Source organism: Marmota flaviventris, chromosome 5 (assembly GCF_047511675.1).
Source record: "Marmota flaviventris isolate mMarFla1 chromosome 5, mMarFla1.hap1, whole genome shotgun sequence".
NCBI lineage: Eukaryota > Metazoa > Chordata > Mammalia > Rodentia > Sciuridae > Marmota > Marmota flaviventris.
The window spans coordinates 104,862,473-104,886,327 of record NC_092502.1 but is presented as its reverse complement, the minus strand read 5'-3'; the positions used below and the strand labels follow the sequence as shown (position 1 = coordinate 104,886,327).

General features: G+C 36.3%; 1 protein-coding gene across 1 annotated transcript in view; it reads left to right on the top strand.

The window, feature by feature from the left end:
- The window catches only part of Aggf1 (angiogenic factor with G-patch and FHA domains 1), a 37,445-nt gene extending 32,273 nt beyond the window's left edge, over positions 1-5,172 (top strand). Inside the window, exons 12-14 of the mRNA XM_027927845.2 lie at positions 513-640; positions 2,814-2,913; positions 4,535-5,172. Coding sequence (XP_027783646.2) covers positions 513-640; positions 2,814-2,913; positions 4,535-4,735 — 429 coding nt within the window. The 3' untranslated portion in view covers positions 4,736-5,172. The remainder of the gene's footprint in view (positions 1-512; positions 641-2,813; positions 2,914-4,534) is intronic.
- Positions 5,173-23,855: the final 18,683 nt, after the last annotated feature.

The window sequence follows — 23,855 nt, the reverse complement described above, 5'->3', positions numbered from 1 at the left end:
TCTATACTCAGTTTTTGGGTAGTGGATTAGTCATATAAATGGAGTTGCATTGAAGCAAAAAGCTACTTTTATCACCAGGATGAAAGGGTATTTCCCTTTATACTATATTTTCCTTTCCAAGAAATAGTATCAAACTACTTTAAGTCTTTGGAACTTTCAGTTCCATTGAGAAGAATGAAAATAGATTCCTTTCTTGAACCCCGAGGTAGGGTCTATATTTTTCTTTACTGAAAATTTATGTGACAATATAGGAGCACAACATTAAGGCAAAATGTATATTTGTGTCATGTTTTCTGCTTACTCTTTATACTTAAGCATGACTCAACTTGAAATAATATAAAAAATTTAAAGACAGTGTAATAAAAACAGCATATCTAATAGCACAGTTGTCATTATCATAGCTTGTTTTATTTCATTTTAGAGGCTTCATTGAACCATACTTTCAAAGTAAGACATGTACAGAAAGTATATATTAATTATTTTTTCTCAACGAATATTTTGTGTTTTTTAAGAATACAGACTATGAAGACGAAAAGACATTGAAAAATCCGAAATATAAAGATAGAGCTGGAAAACGCAGGGAGCAGGTTGGAAGTGAAGGAACTTTCCAAAGAGATGATGCTCCTGCATCAGTTCACTCGTGAGTATTGAATGATATTGCTTGAGACATTCTTTGGTTCATAATTACATTCATAGGGTAGTCTGACAGGGCAGTATATTCTTACAGGTAGCTTTTAAAGGAATGGTCAGAACAAGATGGAAATAAGTCTGTTTTTACTATATTCTAATACTAGCATTCCATTATTTGCTAGAAATTTATATGTGCACATAAATACTTTTACACATCCATACATATGCATGGCAGACATTCCAGACGAAGCCTGGCCTAGTAAGAAATTGTTAATGAGCTAGTATTTTTTTTTTTAATTTAATTTTATGGGACTGGAGATTTAACTCAGGGCCTCACACATCCTAGTTAATTGCTTTAGTGCTGAACAACATTCCCAGCATTTTTCATAAAGTCTTTATTTTGGGACAGGTTTCCTGAGTTGCCCAAGCTAGCCTCAAACTTTCCATCTTCCTGTCTCATCCTCTCAAGTAGCTGGAATTACAGGCATGCACCACCATGCCTGGCTTTTAATAATCATTTTTAGCATTCAAATTCTTTTGTTTTTGATGACTCTGAGATAGTATTTTACTTATTTTTCTTTGATTCAGTTATTTTTTTCTTGGTAAGATAGCTTTGTAAACGTGAAATGTGATTTTTAGGTTTGCGTTATCACTATTTCTGCATTTAATCATGTTAGGTACATTTTTCCATTCTAAGTTGAGTCAGAATTTTAAATATTTCATGTAGAAGTGGTAATTATAAAATTTTGACTAAATATTTCATCAATATAAAGATATACTACTTATGCTTATTTTAAAAATAGCAGTTTTTTCCAAATTCTTTTATTAATGTATTATAGTAATGTTGGAATTTGTTATTACATACTCATACATGTGTACAATATAACAACATAATTTGTCCAGTATCATTCTCAGTATTTCCTCTTTTCCTTTCCTCATTCCTTCCCCTGTTCCCTTTCGTCTATTCTACAGATCTCCTTTGATTTTATGAGATTCCCCACCCCCAACTTTTCTTTCCTTTATTCTCTCTAGCTTCCATATATGAGAGAAAGCATACGGCCCTTAACCTCCTGAATTTGGCTTATTTCATAATGTTCTCAAATTCCATCCATTTTCCTTCACATGACATGATTTTATTTTCCTTTTTGGCTGAATAAAACTCCATTGTGTATGTATACTACATTTTCTTTATCTTCATTTTTCAATGGACACCTAGACTGGTTCCAAAGTTTGGCTATAATGAATTGTGCTGCTACAAATAGCAAGTTTTTTCTTAATGGTACATAAAATGTGGTGCGTCTTACAACTCTTTGAGTCAGATTTGCTGTAACATAGTATTCCCGGGAAATATTAAGATTAATTAGAATTAAATTAGAGAAGAATAAAAAAATGAACAGCTAAATTTGCATATTTTGTAGAACTAATAAGATATTGGAGATTATGAACTTAAAACACCTTAATTTAGCAGAATATAAAGTTACAGCATAAGATGCCAATATTTAATGAAAAGTTTTATTTCTCATAAATTTATCTTTTTTTTGTTTGTTTGTTTGTTAATGTATAACATATGCACAGGAAAGTATCCAAATAGTAAATATCCAACTCAATGGTATATTGTAAGATTAACACATTACAGAATGCACATTTCCTGGACAAGAAAAAGCAGCTTATCAGTAACCCCAGAAGTCTACATTCCCTTTGCCCCTTGTTTCTATATATCACTATCCTGCTTTCATCCCCAAAGGTAACCACTATCTTCTCAATAGGTTAACTACCTATTTTAAAAATTTAAATAAATGAATAATTTAGCATTTATTTTGTGTCTGTATTCTCATTGTTCCACATGATTTTGTTAGATAGAGTTTATTTTCAGTGTTGTATAATACTCTATTAACCTCAGTTTATCTGTTCATTTTTATCATTAATGAACATCTGAATTGTTTCCCATTTGTTGCTGTTAAATTTGCTGGAAGAATATTCTTGTATATGTCATTTGGTGCATATGTACTTGCTTTTCTCTGATGTAATTCATGTAGGATTAGAGTTTTTGTCTTTAATTTATTAGGTATTGTCAAGCAGTTTTCTAAAGTCACTGTACTAAGTATTTTTAATTCATGAATTTATTCTAAATGTGGCTTAAAAGGTCTTTTATAGATCAATTGTCCTTTTAATTTTCCTTAAAGTGAAATTACTGATAGCAATAAAGGTCGGAAGATATTGGAGAAGATGGGCTGGAAAAAAGGAGAGGGCCTGGGAAAGGATGGTGGAGGAATGAAAACTCCGGTAAGACTTGCATTTTCTTTGATTCATTTATTCTTTTTTTTTTTTCTTTTTAGCTGTAGTTAGACATAATACCTTTATTTATTTATTTATTTTTATGTGGTGCTGAGTATGGAACCCAGCAACTTATACGTGCTAGGTGAACGCTCTACCGCTGAGCTACAACCCCAGCCTTAGATTCATGTATTCTTTTTTTAAATTGTCAATGGACAAAAGTCCATTATTTATTTATATGGGGTGCTGAGAATTGAACCCAGTGCCTCACACATGCTAAACAAGCACTCTACCACTGAGCGACAACCTCAGCCCCCAGATTCATTTATTCTTATAGGAGATATTTAGTGTGCACAATTAATGTGACAGGCATTGCCTTAAGTACTAGGAATACTTAAAGTCAAAATAGATTACTGCCTTTGTGGCATTTAAATTACTGAATATGAGTTTTTTTATTTGGAATTTTATGTTTTGGGAAAGCTTCATTTAGAATTTTTCCCCTATATCTAGACTATACTATAAGTGTTATTTCCTGAGACAAGGGTTCTTCTGTATCCTTTAGTTGTATAGCTTTTTCTTTGTTTTGCAATGTTAGGAATTGAACCCAGGACTTAGCACATGGTATGCAAAGAAGTTACATGTCTAACTTGTTCACTTCTTGATAATGACATTCTTACCCTGCTTGGTATTGAACATTGCAAAAACAGTGTTAGTTTACCAACAAGCAGATTCTATATTAGCTGGGAAATCTATTAGGTTCAACAGGACAGTGTAACCTGGAAAATAGAGACTACTCTTTGTAAAATATGCAGTAGCTTAATTCTGTAGTCCCTTGGATAATAGGAGGTTCCAGCTGACTTCACAATAAAAACCTTATAAAATAACCTGACTATAAAACATTCATGATAATTAACTGGTACCTAAAGAAGTAGATGGATCACTGTGAACGTAATACCAAATTTCTGTAGGTAGCGTAGAATACAATTTTGTAGTGAAACCTGGGCTAGAATATATGTGCTGTATTATTAATGAGCTCTATAGCTTTGGGCAAGGAACTTCAATTTTCTTATGTAAAATGGGGTGTTAATTGTTTTCCTAGGATGTCTGAAAACAAAGTCTATAAGCATGGTACTTTTTATCGGACACTTAGTTCTGGGGATGAAACCCAGCTCTTCTAGAATGCCAGACAAGCATTATGCTGCTGAACTATTATATACCCAGCCCATCTTTATTATTATTAATGTTTAACCTTCTTGTTCACTTAATTAGGTTAGGATAGGGACAGGAGATTGAAATACATCTATGGCTTTTACTTTTGATTAGAAGGGGATGGTATATTCTGCAACATCAAGATGAAGTTTGCAGTTGCTATTTAAGGAAGGACCACTCCATTTTCTTCAAAAATTGGCTGTACTTAGTTACAACAGCAAGACAATGTAGAAATGTTCCATGGACAATGGTATACTTCTTCCTGCATGTATTTTATGCATTTGACAAGAGTTTTTTTATTCTTATTTTTTGAATCAATCTTTAATAAATCAAAGAATTATAGTTAGAATAACAAGTAGGACACTGTAGATTTTAATGTTTAGATGCTAAAATAAGTTCTCTGCTCAATTTTTGATAACAGATCCAGCTTCAGCTTCGGCGAACACATGCAGGCTTGGGGACAGGCAAGCCATCCTCAATTGAAGAGGTTCATCTTCTCCAAAACAAGAGTAAAAAAAACTGGGACAAAGCACGAGAGAGGTTTGCTGAAAACTTCCCAGAAACTAAACCTCCAAAAGATGCATCAGGGACTGTGCCTTGGGTAAAAGGGACTGTAGAGTGAAGGTCAGTCATAGAACAAAATTCAAGTTTTTTTGTTTGATTTGGTTTTTTTAAAGAGTTTGGAAACTCTTATTTTATTGCAAAGACTTTCTCCCCCAAAGAGTCAGTGACACAAGGAAACTGTATCATAAATTACCCTCTCCTGATTCAGAAATGTGTAATAAAGTGTGGTTTGCAATTTTTACAAACAATTTTTTAAACCAATAAATAGTGACTGAATCAAGTTATGCAGTGAGTGGACTAAAGTTCACAGGGCATGAATAAGCTTATCAAACTTTATTTTATCTTGTAATTTACTACATCCATATAAGCAACTAGCCATTTTAGCAAAATACATGTAACCTCTAATATCTTTAAGTGTACACTTGTCCTTGTCTCTGTACATTCATTATTACAAGATGTCCAGTAAAGGAAGGAAACATCCAAAGTTTATGAAAACAGTTCTGATTATGTGCATCCTTGTTTATGCCCTTTAGAACTTAGATAAAAAATGGCCAGAAAACATGGTTTTATCCTTGAAAAAGGTAAAGTAACATTATTGAAAAACTAAGGGATAGGTGTCATGTTGTAGAAAATTAGTCTTTTATTGTTTTCTTCTGTGAAGAATCCATTGATTTGTACTATATATTCAGCATTTACATTTGGTTTGTTTCTTAGCTGATAAAATATTTAGATATGAACAACTGAATACAGTATTGACATAATTCAGTGTGCTAGTATTTGTAGTTTTGATAAATACCATTGCGGGCAATGGAGTCGGGTCAGAGAAATCTGATTTCTAGTGCAAATGGATTTCCTAGCCACAGTCTCAAACTCAAGATATTTATTGAAAATGTCCTTGAATGCAATAAAAATCATTTTAACATTTAAAAGACCAGTGCATTGAGACAGTGATTTAAACATGTTGATCTACTTTGAATTTGCAACCAACCAGAATTTTCCTCATTAAATTGACAGAGAATTAACAAAAGGATTGCATCCAGTGTTAGAGAACTGCAGTGCAGCCATTGGAGTACAGGTGTCACTGCTCCACCAGTTATCACTATCCTTTAACATTGGAATTGACTCTTTTAGAGGAGTGAATATAAACTACAGCTCTGTCATCTACCATGAATAAGTGTTGTCAAGATTTAGATATAAGGAAAAGAAAACTCTGAAAATAAAAGCTATATACTACAGAAGATAATTCAGAAAGAAAGGCAGCCTTTTAGAATTTCCAATTTGCATGGTACACAGGGTACTTAGAGAGAAAGGTGATGGGGAGAGAAAAATAAATTGTGACTAAAGGTAAGAGACATGACCAAATAGTCAAGTCCCTAGAGGCTTAGGCTGTGATAATTACATCCTATAATTCCTTTGGATAAAGTATTTTGTTTCTTTCCTGGCCACCTATACAATTTGACATGTATGCACATTAGACTTGAAGGTAGCCAAAATGCCCTGCATTAAAAAATACCTATTGATCTAAATGTGGTTCTGCTTCTGGAGCCCTGAACAGGTAATAATGTAGGATCCTCAAAATAGATTTTGCTTCTGGTGGATTTCATTAGAGTACAACTGTGTATAATATTTCCATTTTTTGTTTTTACATTTGGGGAAACACTTTTCATAATTATATTTTGAAGAATAAATTGTTTTTGGTTTTGGGGATTTTTTTTTTTTTTTTGCTAAGAAAATAGAAAACTTGAGAATGGTGGTAAAAATTGAAATATATGTAGTATTTGCATTATTAAACCCTTTTGAAGATACCAAGTCAGGGTTACACTACATAGTGATTAATATACTGAATAATGTCCAGGCCTTTTTCCATCTGTAAAATAAGACTGATACTTATCTCACATGTCTGCGTTGAATAGCAAATGAGAAAATATACATGTAAGAACTTTATAAACTGAAAAGTCATACAAACATGAGCTTCTAGTGGGTTAGGAGCATAAATGTGAGTTATATACAATTTGGATAATACATGAAATTGTTTTATGTGTAAAACTTAAATAATAGTTTATGTGGTGTAAATTTGCTAATTTAAAAATAGCTTTTTAAGTATTCATTTTAGATATAGCTACAGGTTACTGGATTTTAAGAAATCTAACATATTTTTGCCAGAACTTGAGAACCAAAGAAACCGTTCATGTTTAATTTTCACAAACTGTTTTCTGATATTAAATTGTAGAAGAAGCACTCTTATCCTAAAAAAGAAGAACATTTTTCTGCTTTTGGAATGATTTTTACTTCCAATGTTTTATTTTTATTCTAGGTGTGAATTTATGAAAAGCAGTTATTCATTCAAATCAGAAGCCTTCCAGTTCATATATTTATTAATTTGGGATATTTTCACAGAGCAGGCACAAGAAAATAAAAATCTCAAACAAGGGAAGGAGATTTTGGAGCTTGTATACAAAGGTCATTGTACAAAGTTGCAAGGGGTCATTGTACAAAGTTGAACTCTGGGCTCAAATAATCCTCCTGCTTCAGCCTCCCAAGTAGCTGTTCTCAGGAATAATTGAAAGTATTTTCCCTAAAGTCATGTTCTAAGTATGCAGAAATGTAGAGCATCACTAATATCTGTGCTCTGACTCTTTGATTTAAGATATTTCCATTTTTCAGAATTGAAAGTAGAAATATATTTGGATTCTGTAAGGCGGTGTTTATGCCTCCTGCTTTATTTGTTTCAGTGTTGACTTCTGGCCTTATAGTTGTAAAGTGACTTTTGGGACTCTAGCCATTGTAGTCATGTCTCAAGAAGAACGGGGGAAAGGTCAGTGTTCAGTACTAGTTCTTCTTTATCAGGAAAGTAAAATTATACTCAGAAAATGTCACCATTGAGTTTTTAGGGTCCTTAGCTTTCCACACAGAACCACAAAGCATGCCTACCCATAGAAGGGATGCTTTAAAAGCAGGCAGCAGGATGGTCATAGGGTAATAATTTCTGATTCATTCTACTATCATTTCTACCCCTGTGCCCACCCCCTTCAGTTCCCTCTGTCTAGTCCAAATTACCTCTATTCTCTTTCTTTCCCTCTTATTGTGAATTAGCACCTGCATATCAGAGAAAATATTCAGCCTTTTGTTCTTTGGGATTGGTTTATTTTGCTTAGCATAATATTCTCCAATTCTATCCATTTGCCAGCAAATGCCATAATTTCATTCTTTTTTAAAGCTGAATAATATTTTATTGTGTATGTATACTATATTTTCTTTATCCATTCATTTGTTGAAGGGCACCTAGGACAGCTAGATTGGTTCCATAGTTTAGCTGTTATGAATTGAGCAGCTATAAACATTAATGTGGCTGCATCCATGTAGTATGCTTTTAAGTCCTTTGGATATAAACCTAGGAGTGGGATGACTAGGTCAAATGATGGTTTCATTCCAAGTTTTTTTAGGAATCTCCATACTGCTTACCATAGTGTCACACCAATTTGCAGTCCTACCAGCAATGTATGAGTGTACCTTTTTCTCCACATCCTCACTGACATTTATTATCACCTGTATTCTTTTTTTTTTTAATTTTTCCCTTGACTTTATTTATTTTTTTTTTTTGACATATCATATTTCATATATTAGATTCAAGTTGGTTATGAACTCCCAATTTTACCCCAAATACAGATTGCAGAATCACATCGGTTACACATCCACATTTTTACATAATGCCCTATTAGTAACTGTTGTATTCTGCTACCTTTCCTATCCTCTACTATCCCCCCTCCCCTCCCCTCCCATCTTCTCTCTCTACCCCATCCACTGTAATTCATATCTCTCCTTGTTTATTTTCCCATTCCCCTCACAACCTCTTATATGTAATTTTGTATAACAATGAGGGTCTCCCTCCATTACCATGCAATTTCCCTTTTCTCTCCCTTTCCCTCCCACCTCATGTCTCTGTTTAATGTTAATCTTTTCTTCCTGCTCTTCCTCCCTGCTCTGTTCTTAGTTGCTCTTATTATATCAAAGAAGACATTTGGTATTTGTTTTTTAGGGATTGGCTAGCTTCACTAAGCATAATCTGCTCTAGTGCCATCCATTTCCCTGCAAATTCCATGATTTTGTCATTTTTTAGTGCTGCGTAATACTCCATGGTGTATAAATGCCACATTTTTTAATCCATTCATCTATTGAAGGGCATCTGGGTTGGTTCCACAGTCTAGCAATTGTGAATTGTGCTGCTATGAACATCGATGTGGCACTATCCCTGTAGTACGCTCTTTTAAGGTCTTCAGGGAATAGTCCGAGAAGGGCAATAGCTGGGTCAAATGGTGGTTCCATTCCCAGCTTTCCCAGGAATCTCCATACTGCTTTCCAAATTGGCCGCACCAGTTTGCAGTCCCACCAGCAATGTACAAGAGTACTCTTTTCCCCACATCCTCGCCAGCACTTGTTGTTGTTTGACTTCATAATGGCTGCCAATCTTACTGGAGTGAGATGGTATCTTAGGGTGGTTTTGATTTGCATTTCTCTGACTGCTAGAGATGGTGAGCATTTTTTCATGTACTTGTTGATTGATTGTATGTCCTCCTCTGAGAAGTGTCTGTTCAGGTCCTTGGCCCATTTGTTGATTGGGTTATTTGTTATCTTATTGTCTAATTTTTTGAGTTCTTTGTATACTCTGGATATTACGGCTCTATCTGAAGTGTGAGGAGTAAAGATTTGTTCCCAGGATGTAGGCTCCCTATTTACCTCTCTTATTGTTTCTCTTGCTGAGAAAAAACTTTTCAGTTTAAGTAAATCCCATTTGTTGATCCTTGTTATTAACTCTTGTGCTATGGGTGTCCTATTAAGGAATTTGGAGCCTGACCCCACAATATGTAGATCGGAGCCAACTTTTTCTTCTATCAGACGCAGAGTCTCTGATTTGATATCTAGCTCCTTGATCCACTTTGAGTTAACTTTTGTGCATGGCGAGAGGAGGGGATTCAGTTTCATTTGGTTGCATATGAATTTCCAGTTTTCCCAACACCATTTGTTATCCTTCCTTCATTGCATGCTTTTAGCTCCTTTATCAAATATAAGATAGTTGTAGCTTTGTGGATTAGTCTCTGTGTCCTCTATTCTGTACCATTGGTCCACCCGCCTGTTTTGGTACCAGTACCATGCTGTTTTTGTTACTATTGCTCTGTAATATAGTTTGAAATCTGGTATCGCTATACCGCCTGATTCACACTTCCTGCTTAGAATTGCTTTTGCTATTCTGGGTCTTTTATTTTTCCATATGAATTTCATGATTGCTTTATCTATTTCTACAAGAAATGCCGTTGGGATTTTGATTGGCATTGCATTAAACCTATAAAGAACTTTTTGGTAATATCGCCATTTTGATGATGTTAGTTCTGCCTATCCATGAACAGGGTATATTTTTCCATCTTCTAAGATCTTCTTCTACTTCTCTTTTTAGGGTTCTGTAGTTTTCATTGTATAAATCTTTCACCTCTTTTGTTAGGTTGATTCCCAAGTATTTTATTTTTTTTGAGGATATTGTGAATGGAGTGTTTTTCCTCATTTCCGTTTCAGAAGTTTTGTCGCTGATATACAGAAATGCCTTTGATTTATGCGTGTTGATTTTATATCCTGCCACTTTGCTGAATTCATTTATTAGTTCTAGTATTTTTTTTGTAGACCCTTTTGGGTCTTCTAGGTATAGAATCATGTTATCTGCAAATAGTGATAATTTAAGTTCTTTTCCTATTTTGATGCCTTTAATTTCTTTCGTCTGTCTAATTGCTCTGGTCAGTGTTTCGAGAACTATATTTGAATAGAAGTGGTGATAGAGGGCATCCCTGTCTTGTTCCAGATTTTAGAGGGAATGCCTTCAATTTTTCTCCATTCAGAATGATGCTAGCCTGAGGCTTAGCATAAATAGCTTTTACTATGTTGAGGTAAGTTCCTGTTATCCCTAGTTTTTCTAATGTTTTGAACATAAAGGGATGCTGTACTTTGTCGAATGCTTTTTCTGCGTCTATCGAGATGATCATATGGTTCTTATCTTTAAGTCTATTGATGTGGTGAATAACATTTATTGATTTCTGTATATTGAACCATCCTTGCATCCCAGGTATGAATCCTACTTGATCATGGTGCACAATTTTTTTGATGTGCCTTTGTATCCGATTCGCCAGAATTTTATTGAGGATTTTTGCATCTAGGTTCATTAGAGATATTGGTCTGTAGTTTTCTTTCTTTGAGGTGTCTTTGTCTGGTTTCGGAATCAGGGTGATGTTGGCCTCATAGAATGAATTTGGCAGAGCTCCCTCTTTTTCTATTTCCTGAAATAACTTGAAAAGATTGGTATTAATTCTTCTTTAAAGGTTTTGTAAAACTCCGCTGTATACCCATCTGGTCCTGGGCTTTTCTTGGTTGGTAGTCTTTTGATTGCTTCTTCTATTTCATCCATTGATATAGGTCTGTTTAAGTTGTGAGTATCCTCCTGACTCAGTCTGGGCAAATCATATGACTTAAGAAATTTATCGATGTCTTCACTATCTTCTATTTTATTGGAATATAGGTTTTCAAAATAATTTCTAATTGTCTTCTGCATTTCTGTAGCATCTGTTGTGATGTTGCCTTTTTCATCCCGTATGTTAGTAATTTGAGTTCTCTCTCTTCTTCTCTTCGTTAGCATGGCTAAGGGTCTGCCGATCTTATTTATTTTTTCGAAGAACCAACTTTTAGTTTTGTTAATTTTTTCAATAGTTTCTTTTGTTTCAATTTCGTTGATTTCCGCTCTGATTTTAATTATTTCTTGCCTTCTGCTACATTTGCTGTTGTTTTGCTCTTCCTTTTCTAGGGCTTTGAGATGAAGTGTGAGCTCATTTATTTGTTGGTTTTTCCTTTTTTTGAGGAATGACCTCCAGGCGATGAATTTCCCTCTTAAAACTGCTTTCATTGTGTCCCATAGATTCCGATATGTTGTGTCTGTATTTTCATTTATCTCTAAGAATTTTTTGATTTCCTCCTTTATGTCTTCTGTAACCCATTGATCATTCAGTAACATATTGTTCATTTTCCATGTGATGTAGGATTTTTCCTTCCTTCTTTTATCATTGATTTCCAGTTTCATTCCATTATGATCAGATAAAATGCATGGTATTATCTCGACCCCTTTATATTTACTGAGGGTTGCCCTATGGCATAATATGTGGTCTATTTTTGAGAAGGATCCATTTGCTGCTGACAAAAAAGTATATCCACTTGATGATGGTTGATATATTCTATATATGTCAGTTAAGTCTAGGTTATTGATTGTGATATTGAGTTCTATAGTTTCTTTATTCAGCTTTTGTTTGGAGGATCTGTCCATTGGTGAGAGAGGCGTGTTGAAGTCACCCATAATTATTGTGTTGTGGTCTATTTGATTCTTGAACTTGAGGAGAATTTGTTTTATGAACGTCGCAGCACCATTATTTGGTACATAAATATTGATAATTGTTATGTCTTGTTGGTGAATGGTTCCTTTTAACAGTATATATTAGTCTTGAAGTCGATTTTATTCGATATGAGGATGGCCACCCCTGCTTGCTTACGAGGACCGTGTGCGTGGTATATTTTTTCCCAACCTTTCACCTTCAGCCTGTGTATGTCTTTTCCAATCAGATGTGTCTCCTGGAGGCAGCATATTGTTGGATTTGTTTGTTTAATCCATGTTACCAGCCTATGTCGCTTTATTGGAGAGTTTAAGCCATTAACGTTTAGAGTTACTATTGATATATGGTTTGTACTTCCAGCCATGTTTGATTATTTATCTTCTTTTTTTTTTTTTAATTTAGTTTGTTTCTCCATGATTAGCTTTCCCCCTGCCCTCTGTCTTTACAGAGGCACTTCCCACTGATGGTTTTGGTTATTGTTTTTCATTTCTTCCTTGTGTAGTGTAGTGTTTTGCTCAAGATGCTTTGCAATGCTGGTTTTCTGGCTGCAGATTCTTTTAGCTTTTGTTTATCATGAAAGATTTTTATTTCGTTGTCATACCTGAAGCTTAATTTTTCTGGATACAGAATTCTTGGTTGGCATCCATTGTCTTTCAGTGTTTGAAATACGTTGTTCCAGGATCTTCTTGCTTTCAGCGTCTGTGATGAAAAATCCGTTGTTAACCTTATTGGTTTATCCCTGAATGTAATCTGCCTCCTTTCTCTTGTAGCTTTTAATATTTTCTCTTTGTTCTGTATATTGGATATGTTCATAACAATGTGTCTTGGCGTTGGTCTACTGTGATTTTGTGTGCTCAGTGTCCTGTATGCATCTACAATTTGTATATCCGTTTCCTTTTATATTTCTGGAAGTTTTCTGTAATTATTTCATTCAGCAGGTTACTCATTCCCTTGGTTTGAATGTCTGTACCTTCCTCTATCCCGATGACTCGTAAGTTTGTTTTTTTTATGTTATCCCATATCTCTTGGATGTTTTTCTCGTGATTTTTTACCAGCCTTTCTGAGTTGGCTAGACTCTTTTCAAGATGATATATTTTGTCTTCATTATCTGACGTTCTGGCTTCTACTTGCTCCACTCTGTTAGTGATACTCTCAATTGAGTTGTTAATTTGGTTTATCGTTTCCTTCATTTCTAGAATTATAATTTGATTTTTTTTATAATCTCTATCTCCTGATAAAGATGCTTAACTTCTTTTATCTGTTTATGTAATTCATTTTCAATGTGTTCTTTCACTGTTTGGATTTGCTGTCTTGTATCCTCTTTAAGGTTCCATTCCATCTGTCTAAGGTATTCCTTGAGTTCTTTATATGACCATTTTTCTAATGACTCTAGATCCTCCTGAATATTTAGGCTGTCCTTCATTGTTTGTACTCCTTTTCTTCCTTGCTTTTTTATGCTGCTCATGTTACTTCTTGTTCTGTTTGACTGCTGAGTTACTGTTTACTCTTATAAATTTATTTGATGCTTGGGAGGAAAGATATTAGAAGGGAAGGGAAGAAGTCACTAAAGAGAATGAGAGTAGGCAGGTAGAATTCAAGGAAGGGGGAATAAGAAAATTGAAAAGAAATGAAAAGACAAAAGAAAAAAAATAGAAAATAAAGAAAGAAAAAAATTTTTTTGAAAAATAATGATAATAAAAAAATTAAAATTAAAATAATAATAATAATAAAATAAAAATATTTAAAAAATTAAAAACATTAAAAAAAGTTAAAGAACAACAACACCAACAAAAAAATGAAAATGAAAGAAAAAAAATAATAATAAATGCAGTCATAGATTTCGATTAACTTCTCTTCCAGTAGGTGGAGCTGTGCCCACTGGGCCAAGCTTCTCCTCTCAGTAGGTGGGAACCATTCACTGTGCAGCAGCTCTTGATCCCAGACTGGGCGGGTCTCCAATCCTGAGTGCCTAGGGCCTTCTCTTGTGTTTCCTCAAGCCAGGCCCTGCTCACCTGTGACGCTCACCACAATACTGGCTACACGCCAGGTCTGCTGCTCCTGGGGGAGCCCTGTTTTCATGAACGCCTGGGCACACTCTCCCTGTTTGCCTCCCTCAGACCCTAAGTTTGTAGAGCTTGGGCCTGAGAACCGTCAGCGATTTTGCTTGCCCTCCGGTAGCCACGCCCCCGGTAGCTGGTGCAAGAGACCTCAGTTGTCAGCACTGGTGGGAGCGGTAGCCGGGAGTTCTGCGCCGGGAGTCCTGCGCTACTCCTGATTCCCTCCGTCTGGCTATCGCGCTCACAGGAGAGCTGGGAGGGGCCCTTAAGGTTTCCCTGCTGTGTGGAGAGAGATGGCTAGGGGATTACACACCTGTCGCGCTGGTTTCAATGAAGTTATCTCCTCCGCCCGTGACGTCAGTTCTCTGCCATGGTGGTCTCACCTGTATTCTTGATGATTGCCATTCTGACTGGAGTGAGATGGAATCGGTAGTTTTGATTTGAATTTCTCTAATTGCTAGAGATGTTGAACATTTTTTCATGTTTGTTGATTGATTGTATTCTGTGAAGTATCTGTTCGGTTCTTTTGCCCATTTTTTTTTGGGGGGGGGGGGGTTGGTGTGTTTTGAGTTCTTTATATATCCTGGAAATTAATGCTCTGAGATGTGTGATGCTCTGAGGTGTGTGTGGTATAAATATTTTTTCTCATTCCATAGGATCTCTCTTCATGTTATTGATTGTTTTCTTTGTTGTGAAGAAGCTTGTTAGTTTGATTCCATTCCCATTTATTGATTCTTGATTTTACTTCCTGTGCTTTTGGAATCTGGTTAAGGAAGTCAGTTCCTAGGCCAACATGGTGGAAATTTGGGCCTACTTTTTTTTTCTGTTAGGTGCAAGGTCTCTGTTCTAGTGCCTAAGTCTTTGATCCACTTTGAGTTGGTGTTTGTGCATGGTGAGAGATAGGGGTTTAATTTCATTTTGCTATAAATGGATTTCCAATTTTCCCAGCACCGTTTATTGAAGAGGCTGTCTTTTCTCCAGTGTATGTTTTTGGTGCCTTTGTCAAAACCCTTGATCTTATCCAAGCCTATCTTCTTCCAGTTGGCTCTCAGGCTGGTAACATCTGTCCATTTGTGTGTGCTGGAAGCCTAAGAGTCAGCTTCTATTTCACCATCACCAGCCTCCCCCCACCCCCACCCCAGTCTCCAGTGTATTAACTCACTGTCACCACTCACCTGGACTTCTCACTGGCAGTTTCTCTGTAATCCTTTCTCCTTCCTTCCATCCTCCACACTTCAGACACATGTCTTCATAATTTCTATCCCACCATCTCCTGTTTGGCTTCCACTTACTCAGGACAGAAAATATTCCTGGCCCCTAAGACCCTACATTATCTGGCTACTGCCACTTTTCTCAGTCTTGTGTCACTTGATCTTTGGGCTTTAGCATTTTGGCCTTTTCAATTTGTCAGTCATGTGCTCTCCATCATAGGGCTTCTTAACATTCTTTATATTTGAAATGCTCTTCCTCTGTATTTTACATAGTTATTTCTGACATAGTCTTTAGATCTCTGCTAATTATTCTTTTTTTTTAAATATTTTTTCAGTTGTTGATAGACCTTTATTTTTTATGTGGTGCTGAGATTTGAACCCAGTGCCTCATTCTAGGCAAGCGCTGTGCCACTGAGCTACAACCTCAGCCCCTCTGCTAATTATTCTTTAAGAATGCCTCCTTTGCCCCCCTAAAACTGGTTTAATCACCTTTGATACATATTCATGAAAAATCAGATTTCTTTAATTTAGACCACTTATCTTGGTTCATAGTTACATATTATTATTGAGATTTCTATACTAGCTCTCTGTCTTAAGTCTCATGTGAGCAGCACCTCAGTTTGGCTTACTGCTGCATCTCTAGTGCCTGGCTCCATGCCTGGCTTATACTCCTGTAGTCAAAGAAGGAAGCAATAGATCAAGATGGGTTTGGGGAATGGCAAACAGCTTAATGGAGTCTTATGTGACTGAGATAACATGGAAAGAAATTGAAGCTACATAGGGGATCTAAAGCAATGGCTTTCACACTATTTTGACCATGATTCACAATAAGAAATAATTTTTTTGTTGGTGGTGGTGGGACTAGGGAGCCAACCTAGGGCCTCACACATGCTAAGCAAATGCTTTACCACTGACTGGAGGATTTTAAGCAGGAAAGGGAAGGACTGTCATTAGATAATGTATATCAAATTAACTATGATTTATTAAAGAGAGGCAGGATGGAGGCTGGAAACCTTCTTGAGAGGCACCTGACCTCCTTGACGATTTATTTGATATAGAAAATATTGATGCTTCGCAGATCAAGATATCTTATGTGTTTTATTCACTGCTATATCTTCAGTACACAGCACAGGACTGGATGCTTGGAAGGTCCTCAGTAAGCATTTGCTGCTAGGATGGACTGCACATATATAGTGTCAGGTACTATGCTAGGTGCTTATGTGTTCTTGATTCCCACACCTTGTTTTTTGTGAATTCAAAAACTGAGGCTTAAGTCAGCACAGTGGCGCACACCTGTAATCCCAGCAACTCGGGAGGCTGAGGCAGGAGGATGGTAAGCCTCAGCAACGTAGCAAGCAACTGTCTCAAAATAAAAAAGTCTGGGGATGTGTATGGCTTGGTCGTTAGGTGTCTCTTTAGTCCCTAGTACCAAACCAAACCAAACTGAGGCTTAAGAATTGTTTATTTTGCTCAAAGCCTGTTTTGCAGAAGTGGCAGAGGAGGGGTTTCAGTCTCAATGCTTTTCATAATAGTGGGTGATTAAGAGCATAAACTGAAGAGAGAATGACAGGAGTTCAAATTACAGCTCCATTTTGAGCTGAATGACTTTTAAAAGCATTTAAACCTACCCCAGTGTCTTCATAGGGTTCTTGGGTAGATTAAATGAGATGAAGCCAGTGTGACACTGTGCATAGTATCCAGTGCATAATCAACCCTCAAATATTAGTGTTTATTAGCACGGTTATCTATGCTGCTACTACCAAGCATATGGCTATAAGATTAGAATTCTAAAGTGGAAACAGTGGTTGTTGAAGTGAGGGAAGATTAAGAATGAGGCTGGCAAGTGTGTGGATCCTCTTCACTTCCCCAAGTGATGGCAGGAGTTAGGCGTGGACAAAGAGACTGATCAGGAACTGGATTTCTTAATGTAAATTGGGTCATAAGGAGGAGATTGGGAGGTGAGAAATTATAGAAGATATTGTAGGTGATCCCTTTCATCTTCAAAGAAAGACTGGCTCCTACGTGACTTTATTTTAGACAATGCCTCCTATTGCCTATGGTGGTCTCAAACTCCTGGGCTCAAGTGATCCTCCTATCTCAGCCTCCCAAGTAGCTAGGACTACAGGTGAACACCACCATGCCTATCTTCTGTATGACTTTAGGAAAGGAGCCATTTGGAGAAATGGTGGTAAGATCTAGCAGGCCAGCCCTAGTTCTCAGAATCTCATGGGAGCACAGGAACTACTAGGTTAACTCCAAGAAGAACTAGATTTCAGATACTTGTATGTCAAAATCCTTCAGCAGCATACATTAATTTAGCAGGTAGCCATGAAGCACTTAGCATAGGCCAGGTAGTTCCAGTCACTAAGGATACAGTAATGAACAAAACAGACAGCACTGGCTGCCTTCATGGACATACATTTTCTTTAGACTGTATTTGGCAGAATGTAAAGGCCAAGTAATACATGAAGCCCCTGATTGTTCCCTAGAGAGTTAATCCCAAATTGATTGCATTCCAGAGTTTGTGCATTGAGGGAAAGGAAGAGGGACTTGATGGGGTTTTGTGTATTGGTTTGTTTCATTGTGCTACTAGGGATTGAATCCAGTGGCACTCTACCATTGAGCTACATCCCCATCCATTTTTATTATTTTTATCTTGAGGTAAGGTTTCTTTAAGTTGCCAAGGCTGACCTTGAACTTTTAATATATTTATTTAAACATTATATTTTTTAATTTTTAATTTTATTTATTCTAATTAGTTATATATGACAGCAGAATGCAATTCAATTCATATTACACAAATAGAACACAATTTTTTATGTCTTTGGTTGAACACAAAATAGTGTCATACTGTTTGTGTTTTCATACATGTACTTAGGGTAATGATGTCCATTTCATTCCACTGTCTTTCCTACCCCATCCTCACCTTCCCTTTCCCCTATCTAAAGTTCATCTATTCCTCCCATGCTTCCCTCCCCCATCCCCATTATGAATCAGCATCCTTATATCAGAGAAGATATTCAACACTTGGTTTTTTGGGATTGGCTTACTTCATTTAGCATTATATTCTTGAGCTCCATCCATTTACCTGCAAATGCCATGATTTTATTCTCTATTAATGCTGAGTAATATTCCATTATGTATATATACCACATTTTTTTATCCATTCATTTACTAAAGGGTATCTAGGTTGGATCCACAATTTAGCTATTGTGAATTATGCTGCTATAAACATTGATGTTCTCACGCGTGACTGGGTGACTCCCGGTTTGGGTCTGAGGCTTCTGGCTGTGTCGGAATTTTCCCGGCCCTTTCCTGATGAGAGAACCCGTCCGTGTGGGGGTGTGACTGACCACTGACCCTGGGGGCCCAATCACTGACCCTGACCTTGGAGTGCAGTCCCCCCTCAACCTTCATTGGATGGAATTATCCCCTGAATTTCTTGTTCCCCAATAAAAGGCTACTCCCAGGCGTGTTCACTCTCTCTCCTGCTAGCCCTGAGTAATCCTTCCTGCCCTGCTGGGCGGTTAGAGGTTGGAGCCAGAGAGGGGAGCCGTCTCGGACCTGGCAATAGAAATAAGGTAACTGAGTCTGTGTGTTTTATTTCGATCTCTTCTAGCTAACTTTATGCCAAGAACCTCATTAATGAAACTATTGCGCAGGCTGCATGATGGAGTGTTCCTGTAATATGCTGTTTTTAAGTCCTTTGGGTATAGACTAATGAGTGGGATAGCTGGGTCAAATGGTGGTTCTATTCCCAGTTTTCTGAGAAATCTCTGTACTGCTTTCCAGATTGGCTGCACCAATTTGCAGTCCCACCAGTAATGTATGAGTATGCCCTTTTCCCCACATCCTCGCCAACACTTATTGTTGTTTGTATTCTTGATAGCTGCCATTCTAACTGGAGTGAGATGATATCTTAGAGTAATTTTGATTTGCATTTCTTTAGTCTCTAGTGATGTTGAACATTTTTTCATATATTTGTTGATTGATTGTATATCCTCTTCTGAGAAATGTCTTTTCAGGTCCTTGGCCCATTTATTGATTGGGTTATTTGTGGGGTTAGAGTTACCCCTAACTCTAAACCCTCATACATAGAGAGAGCACTAATCTCTAGGATATATAAAGAACTCAAAAATCTTAACACCAAAAAACCCTCCCAAGCTGTAGGCTCTATATTCACCTCACTGATTGTTTCTTTTGCTGAGAAGAAACGTGAGTTTGAATCATCCCATTTGTTGATTCTTGATTTTTAATTCCTGAGCTATATATAGGGGTCTTATTAAGGAAGTCGGGGCCTAATCTGACATGATGGAGATTTGGGCCTACTTTTTTTTTTTTTTTTTTTTTTAGGTGCAGGGTCTCTGGTGTAATTCCTAGGTCCTTTATCCACTTTGAGTTGAGTTTTGTGCATGGTAAGAGATAAAGGTTTAATTTCATTTTGTTGCATATGGATTTCCAGTTTTCCTAGCACCATTTGTTGAAGAGGCTATCTTTTCTCCAATATTAAACATTATTATTATTATTATTTTTAAAAATTTATTTTTTAGGTGTAGATGGACACAACACAATGCCTTTATTTTTATGTGGTGCTGAGGATCGCCCGTGCTAGGTGAGTGCTCTACCACTGAGCCACAATCCCAGCCCCAACATTATTAATTATACAAACTAATAAGTTTAGGGAAACCCCTATCAGGTCCCCTCTTGCCCTGCAGGAGCTCTGTTTCTTCTCACTTGAATAAATTCTACTCTAGTTTTTCCACCATCATTTTCCCTTATTTTTTATTGGTGCATTATAGTTGTACATATTGATGGAATTTGTTGTTACATATTCATACATGTACACAATATAACAATATAATTTAGCCAATATCACTTCCCAGCATTTCCCCACTCCCTCCCTATTTCCCATTCCTTTGTCCCTTTCCTCTACTGATCTCCTTTGATTTTTAGGAGATCTATCTACACTTTTGTTTTCCCTTTTCCTCTCTATTTTCTGCATATTTAAGACCCTTATTAACCTCCTGATCTTGACTTATTTTGCAAGATGGTCTCTAATTCCATCTATTTTCCTGAAAATGCCATAATTTAATTTTTATTTTAATGGCCAGATAAAACTCCATTGTGTATATATACCACCTTTTTTTTTCTATCTATTCTGCTGATAGACACTGGGCTGGTTCCATGGGTTATAGTGAATTGTGCTGATATAAACATGGGCATGCATGTATCGCTATAGTAAGATACCTTTAAGTCTTCAGGGTAAATACTGAGAAGTGGTATAGCTAGATCATCTGGTCCAGCATCATTTTTTGAAGAGGGTATCTTATACCCAATATGTGCGTTTGGTATCTTTATCAAGAATCAGATGACTATAGGTTTATTTATGGGTTTATTTCTGGGTCCTCTATTCTTTTTCATTGCTCTTCATGTCTGTTTTTATACCAGTATCAGGCTGTTTTTGTAATTATTCCTCTGTAGTATGTTTGTGATTCCTCCAGCATTGCTCATTTTGCTGAGGATTGCCTTGGTTCTTTGAGATCTTTCATGCTTCCATGTGAATTTTAGCATTGTATTTTCTGGTTCTCTGAAGAATGCCATTGGTATTTTGATGGGGATTTTAGTTATATTTTTGAGAGTTTGGGACATGTAGTCAGTAGTAAAATCTTACTAAGTCTCTAGTCCCTCTTGTTGCTTGAGAATAATAGTAATTGCCTGCACAGACATTGGGTTTATAGTTCTAAATCTGAGCAGTCGATTATTAAAGTATCAAAAAAAAATCATAGCAAAGCACAATAAAAACCATTAATCAAGTCACTGGAAGTTGGTGTTGGTAAAAAACACATAAATCAAAAGAAAATCTCTAGAGGTTGAAGACCAGACACAGTAGGGAAAGCTGGTATTGATGGTGGCAAATAATGTCTCTGCCTGCTGAGGAGGAATGACTTTTCAGGAATTTTTTCATCAAAAATCTAGCTGTCTTTATCTGTGTTAAAATGCCATGGTATTTCATTGCCCAGCAAGCAGAAGACAGGGAGAAGTTGGTAGAATATTATTAAATGTACTTAAACATGTGACAACATATTACTTAGCTTCCAATTACTAGCAGACTTCAGAGGGCAGGAAGGTTGCCAGCTCATTCATCTGATCATTACTTATCTTGACCAAAAGCCCATGAGAATATGTACTGAAAGAATAAAGCTCTCATTATCATTTAATGTTTTTCTTTAAAACCTCATTTTAATACTATGAAATCAGATTTCAGAGAATGTCATAATTAAGATTTTCATTTAAAAAACCATTTAATACCATTTAAATATATAATGACTCCCAGTGCTACCTGAATTCATTCACATCATAAACCAGCTAAAATGGGCTTTAATCTTTACCATGACCATGCTTCCTTTACTTAACCTTAATATACAATGCTATCAAGACCCATTTATTAGCCACACAAAAGTAATTATCATTGCTTTATTATAACCTCACCTTATTAACCAGAAATGTTAATCTGGGCTCTGAATAATTGGCAACTATTTTTAAAAATTTATCCTGGAAATATGAGTATTTGCTAACTTAAGAATGTTTTAAAGACTGTGGTAGAGACTCCAGTGTCCATTCTACAAAAAAAGATGGGTTCCAGAAAATTCTAAGCATGGAAGCATTTTTTGAATAACTATATAGTCTTCTAGGGTAATTACTCAGATAGATTCTTACATATTCACTTTTAAGACATGTCAGAGTACTTAGTAATTACATGCTACATGGAGTATTGACTAGAGTAACTCATTAGCAAATCAAGAATGAAAATTTTGTTTTGATAGAAAAATTAGTTCTGTTGGGAAGGAGAATGACTTGGCACAAACCTTTGTGGTTTGTATGCAACTACTTTCAGGAATCCTCCCAAGGGACCTGCCCTTTCTGAGGCCCTTAGGATTGGTTTTGAGATCCTTTTTGGTAAATAAGAGAAATAGAAATTATAGTCATTGAGTTCAAACCATGTATCAGAATTTTCCTAAAGAATATCTTTTTCCTTACACCAACCCTGGAAAAGGATGTATTATCCTCATTTTTCAGATGAGGAAACTGAGTTTCGGAGGGTTAGGGTGGTTGTCAAACACCTAACCTAGGTGGTAGGAAGCTTAGATTTTTTAAAAAATTAATTTAACATTTTTTTAACCTAGGTGGTAGGAAGCTTAGATTTTTTAAAAAATTAATTTAACATTTTTTTGTGGTGCCGGGGCTCAAACCCAAGCCTCAAGGGTGCTATGTAAGTATTCTGCTGCTGAGCTGTATCCGCAGGCCAGAAACTTAGATTTTAAATCACATCTGATTCCAGAGAATTGTAACTCCTCACTCTAACCAGCCTTCTTAGTCAACTTGGCCATAATTAGTGCCACATCCCTTTCTCACCATATAATGCTGTAGTAGGTAGAATAATGTACTCCCCTGGGGCCAGGGTTGTGGCTCAGGGGTAGAGTGCTCACCTAGCACATTGGTGGCCCTGGGTTCTATCCCCAGCACCACATAAAAATAAATAAAATAAAGGTATTGTGTCCCACTACAACTAAAAAATAAATATTTTTTAAAAAAATAATGTACTCTCTGCAGGAATGTCTGTATCCCAATCCTTGGAACCTATTACTATGTTACATTGGAGATAGGGGTTAAGGTTGTAGATAGAATTAGGTTTCTAACCAGCTGAGCTTAACATAAAGAGGGTCCTTTAAGTGAGTAATGTATTGTGAGAGAATTGACTGACCCATGCTACCGTTAGAGATGGAAGGGGGCCACAAAACCAGATTCTCTCCTAGAGCCTCCAGGAAAGAACACAGGCCTGCCAATACTTTGAGATCTATTTGGGACTTCTACAGAACTGTAAAACTAATTTGTGGTGTTTTAAAAGTCACTAAGATGTGTAATCTATTACAGTATAAATAGGAAACTAATACAAAAGCCCAACCTCACTTCTGCTGGGGAAGCTGTCAGGCCTGTCCCTGATACCACAGCTTGTGGTATCAACATAAACCCAAGTGTTAACAAAACGCGCAGACCAAGATCCAGAGCTCCCAGTACAGCCAAAGATTAAGAGAGGCCTTGAAGGAAGTGTAACTATTTAGTCACAGATGCATATGGACCCATGGACTGGGCTTCAGACCCTAATCTGTTGCTTACTACCTGTGTGATCTTCTGCATTCCACTTTATCTTTTGGAAGTTTGGGGTGTCATTTGTAAAACATGAACAATTCTTTCTGCTCTGCCTGTAAGGTAGTGTGAGGACAAAAGGAGTAGATTATTGAGAGTGAGCTGATGATTGCTACATATAGGTTCAGTTCTTGGTAGTGAATCTGATGGAATTGGTACTTAAAACTGTTATTACTTTTAATTATAATTTTTAGCAAAAGAATTTGTGTGTGACTTTCAGTGTTTTCCACTAAATCTGCAGTTAACAAGAAAATCCATTTAAATCAATTAACTGATTCACTAAAATGTCC